This window comes from Triturus cristatus, chromosome 2_1, assembly GCF_964204655.1.
Source record: "Triturus cristatus chromosome 2_1, aTriCri1.1, whole genome shotgun sequence".
Classification (NCBI taxonomy): domain Eukaryota; kingdom Metazoa; phylum Chordata; class Amphibia; order Caudata; family Salamandridae; genus Triturus; species Triturus cristatus.
The window spans coordinates 897,573,947-897,594,498 of NC_140581.1; the positions used below are offsets into that span (position 1 = coordinate 897,573,947).

Below are 20,552 nucleotides of genomic sequence, written 5' to 3' on the forward strand. Positions count from 1 at the left end.
GAGCAATAGGTAAAAACACTCAGTGGTTCCAAAGATGTGGCTTTCAGAAGAATTCATAGGTAAAACCTGCCTGTAGGATGAGAATAAGTGACCATCTGATAGAATATGCAGCCATAATTGGCGAATGTTCCATCAGCAAAAAATATGGAGATGTGAGAAAAGCTATCCCGGGAGAGGTGAAAGTGTCCTTGATCTGGCAGACTTGAAGAGCTCCTTACTACAAAGGTGTGGGAAGGTACAGTAGAGGCGCTCCCCATTAACACACAGGCATGAATATCTTGACCAAATCAGAAATGAGATGGGTGCCTTGATACATGTAGCCAACATTCAGTTAGCCTTATAAGCTGCAGTAACTTCAGTAAACTGAGGGAGTACACAGCGGAGTGCAAAGGTAGATGTGGAGCTCTACAATAAAAAAAGAATGCGAAAATGATGACCATGAGCAGAACTGGAACTGTCTTGGTGGAGTGGCAACTCTCATTCTCCTGACAAACTTGCATTCAACCCTACATGAACTCCACAAAATGAGGGTGATAAAAGCGCACATCAGGAAGGCTGGGAATCAGTACAAGAAAGGTTATCTATTAAGGTTTTTCCTTAACCTTCATGCCAATAATGAAAAAGCCAGGATATTAGACTTTGCAGAAAATCTAGAGTACAGTCTGATTAACTAGAACAATATGCATGATTAAGAGCATGGGAGACCCAAAGACCAACAGAGCTGTAGATTTATTGGAGAAGGTAGAAGAGAAGAGAAGAGAATCAAGCTTGATACGATTCAAGAACAGGGTTTCAAGCACAGACAGGACAAAAAGTTAAACAAGGTAAAAAAGGACAGATTGTGACTTAAAATGTACAATGCCTCACCTATGATTAGTGACAATTATTGTACCCAGTCCAAATGTTATAATTAAGTCAAACTGCTCCTACAGAAATTTTAGACATCTTATGCAGATATTGCAATGATCCAAGAAACACACATGACGTACAACTACAACACAAAACTTGGTGAACAACCGCATAGCCCAACACTAACAAAAGGTAGAAAGGAACTGCAAAATCGTGTTTGTAGCCATCCACAAACATGTTGATTCCCAAAAACCCACCATAATGTCGATAGATAACTCAAACGGCCACCAAGATGTAGACACATATTTGAAAGACTATAATAATTTTCAATTTTAAACCCCCAAATAGGCATATCCATGGATCAGACAATGGCACTGTGAATGAATGAATGAACATTTATAGCGCATAAACAGCTACTCATAAGGGTTCCCCTGCTGAGGAAGTAACTAGTGTAAAATACTTAATTTACCATGGCCTGATGGAAGACCTAGTTATGGAGTCCCTTGTAAAGCTTCAGGTGGTTAGTTTCAGAATGCAGTGAAAAGGAAGAGTATTGCATAACTTGAGCATAATAAAGGAAAAAGTGGTGCCGCATAATCTGATGTGTGGAACTCAAGAAACTTGAACAAGTAGATTACTGGACCAGCGTAGAGTCTGTGAAGAAGCATATGATATATTTTGAGATTGAATACATTTCAGGCCGGTTTTGTAGAAAGCTCAGAGGCAAAATAAAAGTTGTTTAAAGGCTGTTGCTGTTGTGCAGAGGACAATGAAAATTCCTCAAATGGGAAGAGATGGGAGCATGGAAGGGTAAATTCAACAGAACTCAAGTCGCACGGTTCTGAATCAGCTAAAGGAGTGATATGGCTTACTTGGGCAGGTGCAAAAGTAGAGAACTGCAGTAATCAATGCAAGAATAATAAGAGCTCGAACTACAAAACAGCGAGAATGAGTAAGTAATAATGCGAGGGCTTTGCGCATATAAAAAAAATGTACAATCTTGAAGTCGAGTGAATTACATCAGCTATTGGAGTCATGTAGATATTAAATGAGGCAGGGTTTAAAGAAGAGCCCTGCAGAACTCCACTGACAAGATGCTTCGAGTTGAAATAATAAGGATTCATGATAACTGTTCGAGAACGATTGTAAAGACAGGCGGACAGCCATTTCAGAGCCTGGTCACAAATCTCAAATGAAAAGTGTGGCACACTGTGTCACAAGCAGAACTCAAAATCTACACAGATGAGTGCTACACTTCTTTATTGTTCAGTCTGCGAATTCTGTCAACTGCTGCCAGTAGAGCCACCTCTGAGACATGAAAAGTGCAGTAACAAGCTTCAGTGATGTTCAGGACGTTATTATCTTCACAGAAATTTGAGTTCTGAAATAGCCTCACTTTTGATGACTTTGTCAGGATACGGAATAAACATAACCAAGGGTTATTAGTTCATACCGCAGGATCAGTGTACGGTTTCTTCAGTAAGTAAACGACCATAGCATCTTTTTAAGAATTGAGAACTGCTGTGAGTTTCAGTAAGGAGTGGCAAAGCGTAATTAGCTCACAGTCAATAAAATTACAAAGCAGTTAGAAGATGTATGCAAGACAGTGGGTGTTAGGGAATCCGGATTCGACCTAGTAAATCACTTTTGAGAGATTATCCGTTGGAAATGTTTGAAGGTAGCAGGAGAAGCTGCTGTTGTGATCATTACTTTACCAGAGGGCGAGGACGAAGTAGTCTTATGATCCAAGGACTATTAGATCCTAAAAATCTTCTCTTCAAAATAAAAGGAAATAGAGTCTGTGATGGAGAGTCAGACAGAGGGTGAGAATAATCAAAGAGATCTTTTATGGTCCTGATTAGCTCTCTAGTAAAATTATTCACTGCTGATATACGACAGGAATCAGCACGGCTGCCTACTATGCCTCCATCACTAAAAAAGGGCATATGCGATTTGGCCTTGGACGACATATGGCAACAACACACAGAACTGTAACCGCTACTCCCACATTAACAGAAGATACTCCAAATTAGGTGTCTCCTTGATAAATTTAGCAATGCTAACACTGGCAACGGTGAAAATAAAATGCTATCAGAACACACACTGTTTCCCTGCTCATACAATCAAACCCCAGTGCCCTGCTGCATGATCCTATACTAAAGCAAAACATAGGAAAGAGTATTACTCAGAATATACTGCAGACATGATGCTATTCTCCGTATGGGCAGTAGCCCAACAGGTTGTCAGATGGAAGACATTGCCCCGTCAAATGTAAGCAGAAAGGCAGTGACAGAAAAAAATTATTAAACTGGAATAGAAGTTACATGCAGAAGTACCAAATAAACAAAATGGCTTTTGAAAAACACTCAAATTCATCCACTGACTGGTCAAATCTCAGCCATCTATTAGACAAATGAAATAGAGAACAGGTTTCTTGCAACATGTTATTCGCTGCAAAAGTTGGCATCTAGCTCAGACACTGCATAATCCTTAATATGTTAAATGGTCTTAAGCATACTATTAGCCATTAATGCAGTAGCTCTTGATAGAGCCCCTCCACATTACTTTCTAATCCAAATTGTCAGCACAAACTCACCTTAACCGATATGTTAAACGTGTAAATCAACATGAGATTTTCCTGATTGCAAAATCTATTAATACAAACACATTTTCTTTTAAATGAAAGAAAGAAAAAAAAGAAAAAACAGGGGCCCACCTGAATTGCTTGTTCAAAATTAAGAACCTTTCGATTAACCTGATTTCCTATCATACCAGCATCCATCTTGGGATCCATCATTTCTATAGCAGACATAGCTTCAAAGAGGCCAAATCTAGAGGGGGGGGGGGAACAAACAAAAAGACAGATGCATTGATGAAGGTTTTATAAAATACATTGCCAGGTAACATGAAAGAAATTAAAATGTCTTGGGGCTTAAAGAGTACTGAACAAAGGTGAACCAACGGACTGGCCTTTTATGTTCTATGCAAAATTAATAGAGGGCAGAGGCACACGAGTGAGACCACAAAACTGAAGCGGGGAAATAAAAAGGGGGGGGATGAAGAGAAGAGACAGTGTGGTGGTAGCCCATGTTTAGAATTGGGAGATGGTATGGGTGTGAGCGAGCACAGGCACAAATGATACAATGTTGCTGCTGAGTATTTCACTATAGTGTGTAACTGCTCTGTGTCAAATACACAAGGTAATTAAATAGTTTATTTTGTGGAATATTTTTCACGGTCCATATTTCAGGGGAACATCATGGCAATCCCCAATCTTAACATGCCTTTCCTTTTGAAAGGCAACTGCCTGTCTCCATTTTAAGGAGCAAAGAGATTGTGCTGATCTACAAAGTGCAATGGGTTAAGTTCGGACAGGCATGGAAGGGAGAAAACATGTAAGAGACGTTCCCACAATCATCAAAGGATTTCCAAAAATCAGAGAACATCCGCCTTCATCAGTTACTAGGGACAGCGTTCAATGCCTCTTCTTTAAATCAGTCATTCAAGTCAGTTCCCATGCAGAAATTAACAGTGAAAATGAACTCAGAGGGACCACGAGACATAAATTCCACCTGGACCTTTCATCTGGATTTCATGTTTGACTTAGCCTGGTTCCTGTGTGATGGGCAACTGCTGCATATAGGAAATCCAACTTTTCTGCCTGGTCACCCCACATGCTTCACCTTTTGATGGACCCTAAATCTGTGCTGTCTTTAGAACTCTGTGCACTTCACCCATACTAACCAGTAGTAGAGGCCTGTGCTCCTCCTTTAAACTAATTGCATGTTCCCAATTGGTATATTTAACTTACTTATAAGTCCCTTGTATACAGGCACACTTGAAAGGAAGGAAGGAAACAGGATGCAAGAACAATTCTTGTATATCCATTGACTCGTTTCTGGAAAACCTTGCTTTTGTTATGTCAGATGTCTGTCTCTGGGTTTATTGAAGGTAGAGTGACTGCTTCAAACTGCATCTTTGTTTTAGATGTGGCAGGACACTAGGAAAACCATAGTACACTCCCCCCCCCCCCCCCCCCCCCCACACACACACACCCCTAGCACTCAAAGCTCATGTTTAATGTGGCCGAAGACTTTCACCATCTTGAAAATGCCAAAAGTGGGTAGTGTTTGCCCCAGGAACATTTATACCATTGGTTAGGACATGGCCAGGAGTAATTCCCCCACACATTAGCTAGTGCCAGGCATAAATATGGCACCTTCATGCACACACTGCAAAATACTTTCTGGACCAAAGTTAAAACAGTAGAGGAGAGGACCAGACCTGCTGTCTGTGACCCGAGAGAAGCCCTGAAGGACTGGACTTGATCTCTCTTAAACCCATAACAAAGAAGTAGACCTCCTGTTCAAGTTACAGGGATACAACAATCCACAAAAGGCTTTCCTGCAATTGCTCAGCTGATCAGTGGCAAGTGGACCTTGGCAGGACCCTGCTGTTGGCCAGTGCCTGACATGGAGGACCTAAAAAGTGTGGTGGATTGGTAAGGTAAGGTAAATTTTATTTGCATAATTACTAAAAATCTTACAATTAATACTTTCTTTGCGAAAACGCACCAATTAGAAATATAGTTCATTTTTTTTAAAGAATTATAAAACTTAAAAAGTTTTCTTAGACATAAATACAATATATAAACATTACATCAAACCATCATCTATCCAGAACTTAATATAAAATGTATCAATTAATATTTCTATAACTTATGCATTAAATCATAAATTTAGTCCTAAGTTTTGTCCTTAGCTATTTTAGACTTCCAGATTTCCTGTGTCCAACTCAGTCATTCAACTTCTTTTTAGCAAGTATTAAAAATTTAGTAAAATTAGAAATCATTTGAATATACGTTGGTCTAAAACAGACTACCATGGCGTGTCTGCAGGTACGAACACCTCTGTCAATAAAGCAGTTTTTCAAGTATCTTTTTCTTTCCACCATCATTACTGTACATATACAAACAAGATGTAGAATACTTTCATCCCATAGATTGCATAATCTGCACATATTCGGCTTAGATGGTCTCAACCAGGGCACTGCATGTTTTAAGCTAGGTAAGTTGCCAAATCGTGCTTTAATAAAAGTGTTTTAGTTTCTGCAGACCATGGTATTTCTAGGTATGGTTGGACCTTAAGACTTGTATATTCCTGGCCCAACATCCATGCATGGGATCTCTTAATAAACAGTTCTTTATCTTTTAAAAGGGACAAATGTTTAACTGATTTATTTATTATTTTCTTAAAACTGTGTTGTTAAGGACATTTCCCAGATTTCAGCAACTGACAAATCTTGAAGTACTTTTTGTAAATATTTATGGAAGGACAGTTTATTTTGTTCCATTTCTTTCCACAAGAATGTGCACATTGGATTATTGATATTAGTTTTAATTTGTCTCCAGGTCTTAATGTACTGACCCATTCTTGCATATTGTTGATTACAAAAGCCAAGTTCTAGCCTTATCTGAGCAGGTGATACATTAGGTGGAAGCCGAAATAGATGTTTAAATGTGTTTGTAATAGCATTATTTAATATTGCAGAATCTATTCCACACAGTATTTCACTTCCGTATGTAAGGCTTGGAAGCAATTTTGCTTTTATAACTTTTATTAGTGGGGTATAAGTTGGACCTTCCAAAGAGCTATAAAGTAGACGGAAGGACCCTTGGAGACTTTTGGCTCTTTTACTCACCTCCTTTTTATGGAATGTAAAGGTTCCTTTCTCATCAAATAGTATCCCAAGATATTTATAACATTGTACTTTTTCTAGTTCCCGCTTTTGATGATACCATTTATAGTGACTGTCCTTCCTTTTCTTGTTACTAACTTCCTTTACTTTAGTTTTTGTTTCGTTTATAGTCATTTTGTTCTCAATTGAATACATTGATGTTTTGTTTATTAATCGCTGCAGCCCTATCCTTGTTTGGCTTAGCAGAACGACGTCATCAGCATATAATACATTCGATATTTGTTTCTCCGCCAGCTTCGGTGAGTCTGCTAGTTCATTATTCATTTCAAGGGTGAAATCTGATAAAAATAGGTTAAATAAATATGGGGCTAAAACACCCCCTTGCTTTAGGCCTTGAGTTGTTTCGATTTTCCTCGAGAGCCTTGATCCATTCCCTAGCCGGACTCTTGTCCAAGTATCGGTATATAACAATTGTATTGCATTTAAAAGGCTGGAGCTAATGCCACAACGATCCAATTTCCTCCATAAAATCTGCCTATTCACACAGTCAAAGGCAGCTTTAAAATCAACAAAACATAATGGCTGTTTTTTAATTTTATATTTTTCCATTAAGATTCCCAGTGTTATCACATTTGTTGTTGTACCTTGCCCTTGTACAAAACCCGATTGGTTTGTTGGAATTAAATGATTTTCATTAGCCCAATCAATTAATTCCTTAAGTAGAACCGATGCAAATAATTTAGCTTCAATATCTTGGAGCGTGATTAGTCTATAATTGGATGGGAGGGACCAGTCCCCCGCTTTTGTATATAGGTGAAATGATAGATCCCTTCCATGAATCCGGAACTATTCTTGATTGGAGAGCGTGGTTAAAAACTGGTGTTAAATAGCTCGACCAGTATGAAGCTTCCTTCTTATACAATGCTGCGGGAATCCCATTAGGGCCAGGGGCACCATTGGATCTCCGATTCTTTATTAATTTACATACTTGTTTTTCTGTTATATCTATTGAGTTGTTATTCTTTTCTTCTCCTATTCCGTTTATAATCCTATCAGTAAGATTCTTAGCCATATTAGGGGTAGGATTCAAATGCATATCTATAAACTATACCCATTCAGATTCAGTCACTGTTGATGAAGTAGATTTGCTACTGGATCTACTTAGTTTGTTTACTAAAATCCAGAAGTCTCTTGAATTACTCCTTTTGCAAGCGTATAGTGCTTTCGCCCACAACAATTGCTTTTCTTGCATTTTGTCCTTCCAGACCATTTTCCTAACTTCTTCATTTATCCTTTTAAGTTTCACTCTATAAACTAAATTAACTGGGAATTTTTTTTATCAGTCGCAAGATTCTGTTACGTTCTCTTTTTAATTGATGGCTTTCAAACGAAATTTTCACCATTGAGCATGCTGGTTTATTTCTCCATTGACCTTTATTAGCATATTTTTTAAATTGACTGGTAATTAATTCCTTAGTGAAGAGAGACCATTTTTCAACAGCGTTCGAGTAATCTCCTTCAAAGTAAAAATCAGCAATTGCCTGTGCAGTGTTTGTAATAGAATCTTTGGTGCTATCTGACCAATAAAGTTTCTTATAGTTTACTGTCGCTATTTCTCCCGGAAGTGTCATATAATTTTCGAATCTTAGGCCATTTAGGTTTAGGTCAATTAATTGTTGTTCGTGGTCACTTATATCTGTTCTCTCTATTTGATAAGAGAAAATTTTATGGAATAGATTCAACGAAGCTATGGTGTAATCTATTCTAGACCTATGATCCCCAGCTTGGAAAGTCCATGCAGGTGGTGAATCTTGAGGAAATCGACCATTTAGCACTCTTAGGCCTATAGTTTCTAATTCTTTTACTAGAGTCTTGGCTATTTTTTCATTCTTTTGTTCCTTTGTAACCGTTGTTAATGACAAACTTGGAATTGACCATAAGTAATTTTGCCGTTGTATATCAACATCTCTAACGTAAGACCATAGCATGTTCATGTTATAATCTCCAGTAATAATGAGCTCTGGTTGGATATCATTATCCAGTAACTGCAATATCATAATTATCAGATTGCTCGCCATTGATCTTCGTGTCATAATATCAGGATGAATGTATATGTTAATTATTACAAGAGTTTTAGTTACATTTTGTTCCTTGTATCGTATTTTACAATTAAATAATCCTTTTGACTTTGAACGTCCATTTCACTTTCTATTTTTAGATCGGTTGATATAAAAGTGGCCAAACCCCCACATGGTCTGCCATAGTTACTTGATCTCCTAGCTAATGAGTAATAGCCTTTATACCCTTCTAATCTAAAAGGGAAAAAAGCCCACGTCTCTTGTAAACAAATGATTTGGAAACTACCCAGGGTATCTAGTTGATTATTTTGAATCTTTGCTTGAACCCTATTTATATTCCAAGAACATAATCTGACCCTTTCGTTCATTTTTATTGGACCTCTTAAAGGTAATTCAGTTAGTAGGTGTCAGTCCTGCCTGCCATTGTGGAGAACAGCTGTTAACCAACCTAATTTGACAGTGTCAAGTAGTGGGTCTCCTTTTTTTTCCTCTAATGATTTTAAAAGATGCCCTTTGGTCGTTCCTATGGGCTTTTTTAATATTGAGTACTTCTTATTATTCTCAGTCCTTATTTGATTATAATTTTGTAATTTTGATAAAACAAAGGGGCTAGGGTAGGAAGGTTGAGGGGGAGTTGTTATTTTTATTCCCCAATCCTGAAAAAGTTTATGTTCTTGCATAATAAGACTGGCAGCAGTAGATGATGTCCAAGTTACTAATGTTGATTCTGGATTATTGTTCTTAATTGTGAAAAATTCAATTGATTCTATATCTGTACATTTGATTTTCTACAATGCGGGTACTGCGTTGAACAATTTTAATATGTTTCCACAATTCAGAATATCATTGTTACCCCTAGATTTATATTCCGGCGTAAATTTTAGCTGCATCGCTCCATCCTTTTGATCTGGATTATTTAGTTCCCTTTGTTGCAGGCTTTTATCACCTTGAGCGTGCTCAATAAACCTTCCATTATGATTACTAACAGTTTGAGACCGTGATTGTTGATAATTGTGTGACTGCTTCTTTTCGATTCCCAAATCTTGTGATCATTTTATATCCTTCCAGATTTTTGACAAATCTCTATTTGTTTCATCCCAACTGATACTCTCACTCTTTCATCTTTTTATTTCCAATTGTGGGGTTTTATTTTCCTCGTGTTTATTTTTTTCCATTGGCACTATCTCTATAGATTGATTTTTCCCGTTCTGTCATTTTTTTTCCCGTTCTGTCATTTTTATACTATCTGCTTGCTTATTTGGATTTTTATTTTTCATAATTGCTTGAGCCTCCATTAGATCCTTACTAAATGAAGGATAAAAAGGTTTTGTTGGAGACATTTGTTTGCCATCCCCTTCGCAATCTTATAGTTGGTCGTGGTAGTTACCTATATTCAATCTCACGATCCTCTATGTATTTATATTTTTTGTACTTTTAAAGACTTTGTTTCTTGCTTTCCGCAGTTTTTTTCTCTGTCTTTTTGTAAGGTGGACTTCCGTCACTGTTGATTGTGATGAAAATAAGTCTATCACTTCTTGGTCTTTTATTTTATCAACTGTTTTTTCTTTAGCAACCATGTTGTTGTCCTTACTTTTTATTATATCTTTAGAAGGGCAGACAACCTTAGTGGGTTGGATTCCCACAGTAGAAAAATTCCCTTTTACATCGTCTATTATTGTTTTTAAAATATCCGGAATGGTAGCCAGTTTATTAATTAGTGGGGCACAACTACACTCTACATATGTAGATATTGGCTGAGATTGTGCCCTTACTATTAAATTATTTAACATTGTTATCTTCTGCTCCATTCCGGCTACAGAGGAAGCCATAGTACTCAGGAGATCTATTTGGACCTCCATTTTATTGGATTGATATGTTAAGGCTTCCAAGGTTAATTGCGAGGTTTTGAAAAATAAATCCCAAATTGCTCCTGTATATCCACTTCCTGGTACCTGAGTTCCTGAGCTATGATATTGCCCATTTATGAATGATAGATACTTATACTCCTCTTTTTGTGATCCTTGAAACTCATGACCTTCGTCATAAGAATTAATAAATTGCGCACTACTATTCAAAACATCTTTTTGATATGGAGTACTCCAACGCTGCAGAGATTCTGGGTTGCTCTTGTATTTGTCCTTATTAGTTTGAGCTCTGTTATTTTGAATACATTTTGGCTGGTCCAGTTTTTGCTTGGAGTTTATTTTAGACAAATGAAGATCCGATTTCAATGGGGTATTAACATCCCTTACAGTTTTCACCCGACCATTTAGATCATTTGGAGCTTCTCGATCTGGTTGATTTGTTTCATCTGGTTGATTTATTAATAATTGCTGAGTATCTCCTATCATTGGGCTCGTACACTTTGGATCCTCTTGTTGTGAACAACCCGTAAGTGGGATAGTTAACATCTCTAGGTCCGTTATTTGACCCCAATGGCTAGGCTGGTCTTTAGTTAACTCTATGATTCGTTCGGCTTCAACTTCGTACTCAATGTGGACTTGTTCACTTGCTCCTTGCTTTGGACATATAGTTTTCTCTCTATTCAGTGGTTTAATTGGTGTTTGAAGATCACATGAGTTTGTTAGCATTGTTAGCATAGCACCAGTTGGATCTTTCATATAGTCAAACTTTGACGGCGATTTTCCCAATTTCCCAAATGTGTGGACCTTAAATGGTTTAAGGGGCTGTAAGTCGCCTGTCTGTTTTATTTTAAACGTGTCCAGTATTCATTTTTGTTGTATTTTTCTTTTCCTTTTAATAGGAGGAAAAGGTGGCCGCTCCTTTCCCGACCTCATAGTACACCCTCCAAGGGGAGGAAAAGTTTGCCTCTTTAGAGAATCAATATGGGTAAATGACAAAGCCAAACGTGTCCTTCAATGGAACAAAAAGCTCCTCCAAGCACCTTCCAAGAAAATACCCCCGAATCACAACCTCAGCACTAAATCCACCGGTACTACTGATATTTATTAAATAAATAACTAAATAAATAATTCATTAGTTGATTATAGACCAATCTCCAGGTAGGGCTGTAAACTGAGCATATGGAGTAGTACAAGGGACAAGGGTTGCTTCAACAGGGCCAAAGTCTATTGGCACTTGCCCCTTTAACTCATTTTTCATTGATTTTACAGATTTACAGATTTATTTTCAGACTCTGGCGGCTCAGCGACTTACTGTTTAGACCTTAGATGCCGGTCACAGAAGCAGGAATTAGAGCAGGTCACATAGACGGTAGATGTAAGACACCTCCCACCGCTCCACTCCACTCCTAGGCTTGACTCTGCTCTTAGTGTATCCTTGGTGTTACAATGAACCAAGCAGCAGGCAACAGGCCAGGGCTCCTCTGATCCTCTGCACCAGCAATACCGCCAGCCAGAGCTCCTCCTCCACCGTCTTAGCACCACAACAGCAGCTGTTCCACCACCGCTTGAAATAGTCGTATCACAGGACAAAGTCCCTTAAAGTCCCTCCACTTCACTTCCGCAGCGCCGCACCAGCAGCGGCACAGTTAATGGCCTCTCCTGCCGCTACCGCCCCACCTGAGCGCCCGCAGAACAGGACGCAATCAGAACGAGAGAAGCCAGGAGCCGGGAGAAGGCGGGAAAAAAGCCCTTCGGGAGACCGTTCGTAACACAATCCGGTTCCGAGCTCCACGCCAAGCTCTGCACCTCTTGCTCCTCCCTTTACCTCCTTCGCCACTTGCTCCTCCTCTCCGTATACCGTCTATGACTAGGCCTACCTGGCTAGAAGAACTATAGTGCCAGTGCCTCCAATACCAGCCCTAGAGCCGCCAAGGAGGACATGCCAGGCCAAATGGAGCTTTACCCAAAAGTTACACAGCTCGTTGCTCGTTGATCATCGTTCCACGGCCACACCGCCACTCTGGACCGGCTCCTAACTCCGGCTCCACTCCTCACTCCTCAGTTTTCCTCCCAACGCAGTTCGCGGGCCACTGCCCGCCGCCAGAGGAAGGAAGGAAGGAGGGTGGAACAAGGTGAATCACGATGAGAAAATGCAAGGCAGGGCAAAACTAGGCAGACGTGGCGGGCAGACGGACTAAAGTTTTAAAGCGGCTGCTCCTCCCGCAAGCCGCACCAGACTACCGCCGGCCACCTCCGACTCCGCGGGATCGTGCAGTTCCAGTGCATATGCTCGTTTTTCCCCCGGCTTCGGTCTCACCGCTCCTGCTTGCTCGCTTGCTTGCTCCAACTGCTTCAGCTGCTGCTCTCGATCCCGATCACATGGATTGGGCCTTAAAGGACTATGTCAGGAGGTAAAACGTTTGACAAGAATGATCCTGATTAGGATATTCGATCCACAATCCACCAAGGTCCGTGACAAATTTTCACCTAGGAATTGGTCTGCTACCACCATTGACTATCATTGGCACTTTTTGCTTCTTGGCACTATTCCTACTTAAAACTATAACATCTCATCTTTCGTTCCCTATTGGAATTTTGTCATTTTTATGTCAACTTTGTCTATTAGGTTTTACTCAATTTTTCTTATTTGGTTTGGGATTTTTTTTGTTTTATATTTTGACTTTATTACTGTTTTGGCACTGCATAAATACATTACACATTGCCCCAAGTTCAGCTTGTGCACTCTGTGCCATAACTACCAAGGCGTTGAAATCCGGTTCATTTAGTGACTTTGAGGCTTCACAAGTGTTGTGATTATTCCTTGAGCTGGGTAGACACCCACCTCAAATAATAATCCAATTCCTTACACTGCATTTATAAAAAATATTCCCCTTTAACCCTGTATGAATTTGTATATATAAATACATTGTAAGTTGAGGGACAGACGCATCAATGTGAATCTTTTACTTTAATATTTGTCTCAATGCCATGTACTATTGTTTTGCGACCACATTTGCGGTTGCGAAACACTCGTAGTTTACCACCTACTTCAAGTAGGTGGTAAACCACTTGCAAACGGGAAAAGGGGACCCCTTCCCTTTCTGAGTGTGTGCGAAAATATTTTTTAAGAGCAGGCAGTGATCCCAGGGACCACTGCCTGCCCTTAAAAAAAAATTCTTTTTCAAATGCATCCCGCTTTCCTTTACGGAAAACGGGCTGCATTAAAAAAAAATGCTTTATTTAAAAAGCAGTCACAGACATGGTGGTCTGCTGACCCCAGTAGGTCACTATATTTCTGAGTGCTAGCCATTCCCAATGGGGTCACACTGTTGTACATTCCTTCAGCGAGTCGCAAATTACGAGTCACAATTCGCACAATTTGCGACATGCAAAAGTGAATGGTTGTACATCTGGCCCTAAGCCATTATTGCCACATTCTATTAGTGGCCTCCTGTGGTGTGGGTTGATTTCAACAATTTAGCAAGAGCTGTTTTTGGCTTTCAGTCCACTACTAGCTGTGATGTGAAGGGGTCAACCAAACTGAACCCCCAATCTGAGCGAAGGAGACTTTTGTCCTCTCATCCCGGTCTATTAGGAGGCCAACAGTGGTGATGCAATTCTGATCCAAGTCAATAGATCTTTTTACCAGAAGTCCTTCTAAAGGCCCGGTAAATACAGAACTATGGTCTGTTACCTGCAGATAGTTTACGTATGGTGTGTGTGGGAATTTTCACAGTCTTCCTGCAAAATGCTATTTTGTAAATAATGACTCCACAGGATATATATACTCCCTCCACAAAATCATTCTGTCTCGGTGAGGAAATACTTCTCCTTTAGTTAAGGGTTGGTATCCCTATTCTGGTGAAACCCCTCTGCATATGCTACATGACTGCTGCAGAGAAACAGAGACATTATGAGGCTCTTGGCTTGAAGATACTCCTCATTCACACCTAAACCGCTCACCTGTGACTATCCGGGGAAAAAAATCAGAAAACCAAAAGCACCACCCTGCTGGATTAGCTGAAGTGTTTGAAATCTCAAGAAAATTATGCAATTTGCTAAGTTCAGCTTTCCAATTGTACCCTTAAAGTGGCATAAACATTAGGTGAAGAGTTCACTCGGGCTAAAAACAGGGTTTATTCTGTTATTTACTGTTACAAGCTAGCTGTTGCTCAATTTAGCTTCAAATGGAGTTAGCTATCCATGGACCATGAACAGCCTAAAGTAGTTATCTAGTTGTAATGCAATTGTACTGGTGGCCCTAAAACATCATTGGTAAAAGATTGTTCTAAAAATTGGTAATCAAGTAACACCATAAAAACCACAGGAAAAGGCCAGGCAGTGGGGAAAGAGCAATAAGGATGTGGAGGGGCAGAATACATTTAAGGAGATGCATAACATGCAATGGACCAAGACACATTGGACGGAGGAAGCAAGATTGGTTCAGTCAATCAATCTGGCGTGGTAGCTAACAAGCCTTTCTCACTGCAAAGGCTGAGCAAGTGGGAGAAGGGGCTGATCAAGCACTAGAGGGATGATCACATGCCAGAGAAGGGCTAATTATATGCCACAAATTTGTGGACAAGTTACATGACAGATATTGTTTGGATTGGCAGTTCGTTCCTTTTCCTCATCCCAGTCATTGCCTAATGAAGGTGGCCCAGCACCGGGGACTGGTACCTTATCTTATAAATTTAAAGTAATGTAAGAAACAAAGGTTCTCATTAGCTAAACGTCCTACTTGTTATTTAGTCTTTGCTAACACTATGGCAGTTGGACTCATGCTAATCACAAACAACTTTCACAGTTGGAGGAAAGTATAACAGTGACCAGGAAAATTAGAGCCGGGTGTAATTTAGATTACTGATGAGAAATGAAGGAATTACCACCATGAACCTCTTCCTTATCACTGTGCTCCTATTATGAGCATATACAACGTGATAAATATAGTTTTTCATCACAGGTCACACAGCACGTGGGATACTTTGAAAGCTGCACCAAGAGCTGGGTCAGGAATTTATTAAAATTTGATACGAAGACTGGTTGCAAATCCAATTACTTTCCTGGCTCACATTATATGACAGAGACCGTGGACACTGTTTCAGTACCATCAAACATGGAGACGAATACGCAGCTGATGAGAATATTTGCATAGATAGCAGCAAAAACAAAGACACCCTAATTAGAAATGGGAGAACAGTCAGGCAGCAATGAACAAGGCATTTGTTTTACAACTGAATCGCGATTCATACCCTTCCCAAGAAACACAAAGATCCCTTTCACTCACTTTTGTTAATGCGGATTTGGACAACAAAATGGCATCTTGCCCCCCCACCCAGTAATAATAGCATACTGGTACAGCATTTCTTAAGCAGAATAAATACCACTAGAAATGTGCAAGACTTCAGCAGGAGAATGGAAGGAGTAGATGCATTAAAATACAGATTTGAACCTGGGTTAGTGTAATTGTAATATTCCTATACTTCTTTAAACAAAAGTAACAATACAGATTTACCTCAAAACAATACAGATTTAGCTCACAGAAGTATATTAAGGTTTAACTTACAGCTTATCATGAAGTAGTTCCCCTAAAGTCAGCTCTGCAAAACAAAAAGAACATATCACATAAGGCATCATAAAAATATCCCTACTGGTTTGTGATCTAACAGTTCTATTACTCATATCCTACAAATCAACAGTTTCAATTTCAGGTAAAAAAAATAAATAAAGAAAATTTGTAAAACTACTCAGAAAACACTAGACAGAGTATTGCTCGGATTGGGGAATATGAAACTAAAGAAACAAATAATGCACAGGCTGGTTACAGAGTATCGGGCATGGATATAAAAAGCAGCCCTAAAAAATAAAACATCAAAACAAACATGAGCACAAGTGTGGCATCATTTCTATTAGCTCATCATGGTAGCTTAAGTCTTGGGTTGATAGTAGATAGAGATAAAAAATGATGCAGCACTTTTCATATGTTCTCAAGCACGGGTATCTTCCCGCTAAAAATAAGATGCCCTATTGAGTCGATGCTTTAAGCCATAGAAATTCGGAGAGCCATCTCTTCCTCCTCTTATCACAAATGCAATTGAGACCTCAATTCCCCAAAAGGCACATTGCATTCATTTTTGGAGAAGGAAAGAGACCGTATAGAAAGCTTGCACCTAGCAAAGGCAGCTGCACCTGAATGCATTAAAGAATCAATGCTGAAGAATTATTTTTACAGGCTAGGGGCTTTTCCTTCTTAAGCACGGGACATGGACTACCGTTACTCGTAGGAATGAATACAACACAAAGTCTCAACAAGTCAAAAAGAGGGCACTAAAGCGCCAGTCATTACCCAGAACGTTTTGAGATTCACTGTGCCTCTAATAGAATACACTCTAGATTCTGTCCTATTAATAAAGATTGTAGAACATGTGAAGGGATCTATATGCAGCTGCTTTAGACATTTCGGAAACACTGATAAGTCTTAACAGTTGGCTTTTTGGCTGCAAAACCTAAAATGTGACATACAATGAACCCGACTAACCCTTGCCTAAACAGATTATTCACGATTTCTACAAACATATGGACATCACAAGCTCTCTTTGTGATGAAAAGCTTAGTTTGATCAATGAAATAGCCCAGAGGTCTCATGGCGTTGATGCTGTATTCACAACCCTCACTCAAATACCTTTAAAATACTAAGAAGATACGTAAAAAAAACTAAAACTGTGAGAACTCTTTGTTGGACTGAGAATAGAGGAACGAGCTGGGATGCTGATTGTTGCAACCTCCTGGGCATCTGAAAATCGCTGCACCTTCCATTGTTCTACAGTTCCCAGGTCTCAGGAAACGCCACATGAAGCATGCACTGCTGGCTTTGAGTTACTCACCTGAGGCTGCCTTCCCTAGTACTCCTGGGCTTCTAGCTGCTGTTCTTTGCTCTAGGCTTTATCGTCTTTAAGCCCCTTTTTCTTGTCAGTGTCTCAGGTCAGGAGAGGAAAGGAACCTCTCTTTAGCCATCATCTTTATGCCTCGTTTTCTAGATCTAAGGAGCTTCTCTCCATTCCATCTTAAAAAGGCTCACCATCACTGTTTTACCACTAACAACACGTCACCTTGATGAATCCGGGACATTCTGTAACATGTCCTCACAATTGGTTGTAGCGCTTCTGCCTCTATGTTCAGCGCTCCTCAAAATAAAGCACACAGATCAGCCTTTAAGTCTTCCACAGGAATCTTGGCTAGAACCTCCAACACTCATTTGTGTACCACTCTGCAAATTTCAAGGCGATGATCAACTTATTTATATGGTATACCAAAAATAGGTATACCGTGCAAAGAGTTCAGGTAATCCCATATTAGTGGACAGGGGCTTGCTCTAGCAAGCCCAAGGCACTCTTTTAGGGGGTAACACATAGCTTTATCAATGTTTAGGTACCAGAATCAATACAATCAGGTAAGTATGTTTTTCAAGAGAAATACTTCTGCATTTAGAAAGTCTACACAGCGCATTTTTCAGAAGCTGCAATGTTATCCTTTGGAAGGCAAACCAAGTACAGTACTCAAGTACAGTACAGTGACTTACAAAACCAATTTCCTGGACTTAAGGTAAGTATGGGACAAGGTCCACGGCAGTACAAACAAGTCACCTCAGCGGCACTGGGGCTGCCGGGTGCAGAGGTGCTTTTCAGAGTCGGATGCCTACTGTTATCCTATGGTGATCGGGCCATTTGAAAAGAGGCTGGGGCATGGACTGGGCAGCCAGTCAGTCTGAACCACAAGGGGGGCTGAGGACTCATAATGCTTAAGGGGGAGATGGAGACACCTTTGGTCCTCTTCTCCATGGGCCAGGGGCGACGGGTGCAGAGGTGTTTTCAGGCTTCAGATGTTCGTCACCGGGAGCACTCACAGTAGAGGGGGCCTGCAAAAGAGACGGCAGGCGGCGGAGTGAAGTCCACAGTCGGCAAGTCCAAGGTGGGCTTTTTCTCTGGAGGGCCGGGGGACCATGCTGGACTTCAGCTGACCCACTACAGCTCGGACCAGGCAGCACGGTTGCAGTGGTGTTTTCCGGTGTCGGTTTGTGCCAGTCCAGAGTCCTCTCCGGTCTCTGCAGGATCCGGGAAGCAGCTCTGCTGCTCCACAGGAGTTCCTGAGTCTTGGCAGAAGTGCTGGCAGTCCTCCCAGGATTTTGGAGGCACAGCAGCTTACAGAATGAGTCGACTTTGATGCAATCATCTGGAACAGCAGACAGGCCGGCAGGTTTGGCGCCAAGTCAGCTGCTTCTTCCAGAGTTCTTGCTTTTTGCTGCTCTTAGGTCTTCTTCTTTTGATTGTCAAGATCTGATTTCCTGGTGCCAAATACTGAATTTAGGGGTGTTAGGGGAGTATAGGGTAACAGTCAATAGGTCACTTACTCCTGGGGTCACGCCTCCTATATGACCACCAACAGGAGGAACTGGCCAGAACCCTATCCCAAAGATCGTAAATTTGTCATCAACAAGATGTTCACTTCTGAAGCGTCGCATCCACTTCAGGTACCCCAGTTCAGAGGTGATGCACGCAAGAGGGTGGACAAGCCCATCTCGCCCAGCTAATTTTCCTGCCTGTCCACGTGCCAAAGGGCTCAGGACATAGGGGATCGGTTTCCTCTCCTGTGAGAGAAGCCGGATTCACATAACAAAGGCAGTGGGCATCTTTGCACCCCCACCCACAAGATGACCTGTAGATTAGCATTCCAGGGCAGGGAGCTTCAAAGTACCCCCTGCTCGAACAGGCTTGGTTTATGGCCCCCAGAGAGCAAAGGCCCTCCCCCTTGGAGGTCAGCAACTCCTCTCTGGTGGCAGGCTGGCCAGAACCAGTGAGTCAGCACACCAGTCACTGTTAAGGTTTCCGGGGGCACCTCTAAGGTACCCTCTGGGTGCATGTATTACTAAACCAGGCACTGGCAGTGTGGGTTTATTAATAAGAGATGTTTGATACCAAACATCCCGATTTTCAGGGAAGCCATCATGTAACTGGGGAACTCGTTTTCACCAGTGTTCAGCACATGCTTTTAAAAGGGCTTCCCTAATGACTTGTGCTGGCAGTACTGGAACTAACCAGTAGGGGGGCATTACTGCTCAGGCAGTTAGGCCCTCACATGTAGTACAGTGCACCCTGTCTTAGAGCTGTAAGGCCTGCAGTAAGGGCGTCTGAACTACACTGCATGCAGTGTCTGCAGGCATGGCACACAGGCTGTGTGCCATGTCGTGTTTTCACTTTGTCTGCCCCAAGACACGCCGCCTGCAATGACAGTTTGCATGAGCTTGGTGAGTAGTCCCTTAGGGTGGCACAATTTGTGCTGCTAGCAGTGGGGACCCTCTCTAGTACCTCAGATCCTGGGTACTATTTACTAAGGAATTACAGAGGGTACTAAAGGTATCGCCAATTGGGGAAAACCATTGTACAGTTTTGGGAAAGACATCTGGCACTGGTGATCTGGTTAGCAGGAACCCAGTGCACTTCCAGTCTAAATCGCATCTAACATCCGGCAAAAAATGGGGAGTGACCATGTCAAAAAGGGCACTTTCCTACAGCATAACAGCAGTAATCACCTTGGTCCTGAAGGCATTTAACTGCTTAACATCCTTAGATGACTCTTGTACCTGCACCTCCATTACCTGCAGCTTTTTCTACACCAGGTCTTGCTCTTTCTCTACCTATGCTACCCCGTAAATTAACCCCTCAAGCTTCTCTTTCACGGTGTTGACAGCTTCTTCAGCGTTCATTGTGGTTTCACCCACTTCCGAGTGCAGAGTAGTAATGAAGCACAAAAGTGTCCTTTTAACTGGCGAAAGCTCATAATCATCACCAGTCCCAAAAAGTTGCTTTCCAGGCCACGACTAGACTCTAACTTCAGAGGGCTAACAGGTCAACCAGGGGAGGCAAGTCTAACACTTCCAAAAATGGGGTGGAATTATCCATGGATTCAATACAATTAAATAGAGTGATAAATTGTGCACTTTAAACATATTAGTCAAGCTGATACAATTGCAACAAACATGTTTTAGTAGACTTACCAATGTTTATAG

At 40.8% G+C, this 20,552-nt stretch overlaps 1 protein-coding gene across 4 annotated transcripts in view; it reads right to left on the bottom strand.

Moving 5' to 3' along the window:
- Window positions 1-20,552, bottom strand: part of NAA35 (N-alpha-acetyltransferase 35, NatC auxiliary subunit) — a 478,604-nt gene that overhangs the window by 387,312 nt on the left and 70,740 nt on the right. For all 4 annotated transcript variants that reach the window (XM_085633095.1, XM_085633094.1, XM_085633092.1 and 1 more), the window contains exons 3-4: window positions 16,056-16,089; window positions 3,566-3,680 (exon numbers count right to left, since the gene is read on the bottom strand). In XM_085633095.1, the coding sequence (XP_085489221.1) occupies window positions 3,566-3,680; window positions 16,056-16,089 (149 nt within the window). The remainder of the gene's footprint in view (window positions 1-3,565; window positions 3,681-16,055; window positions 16,090-20,552) is intronic.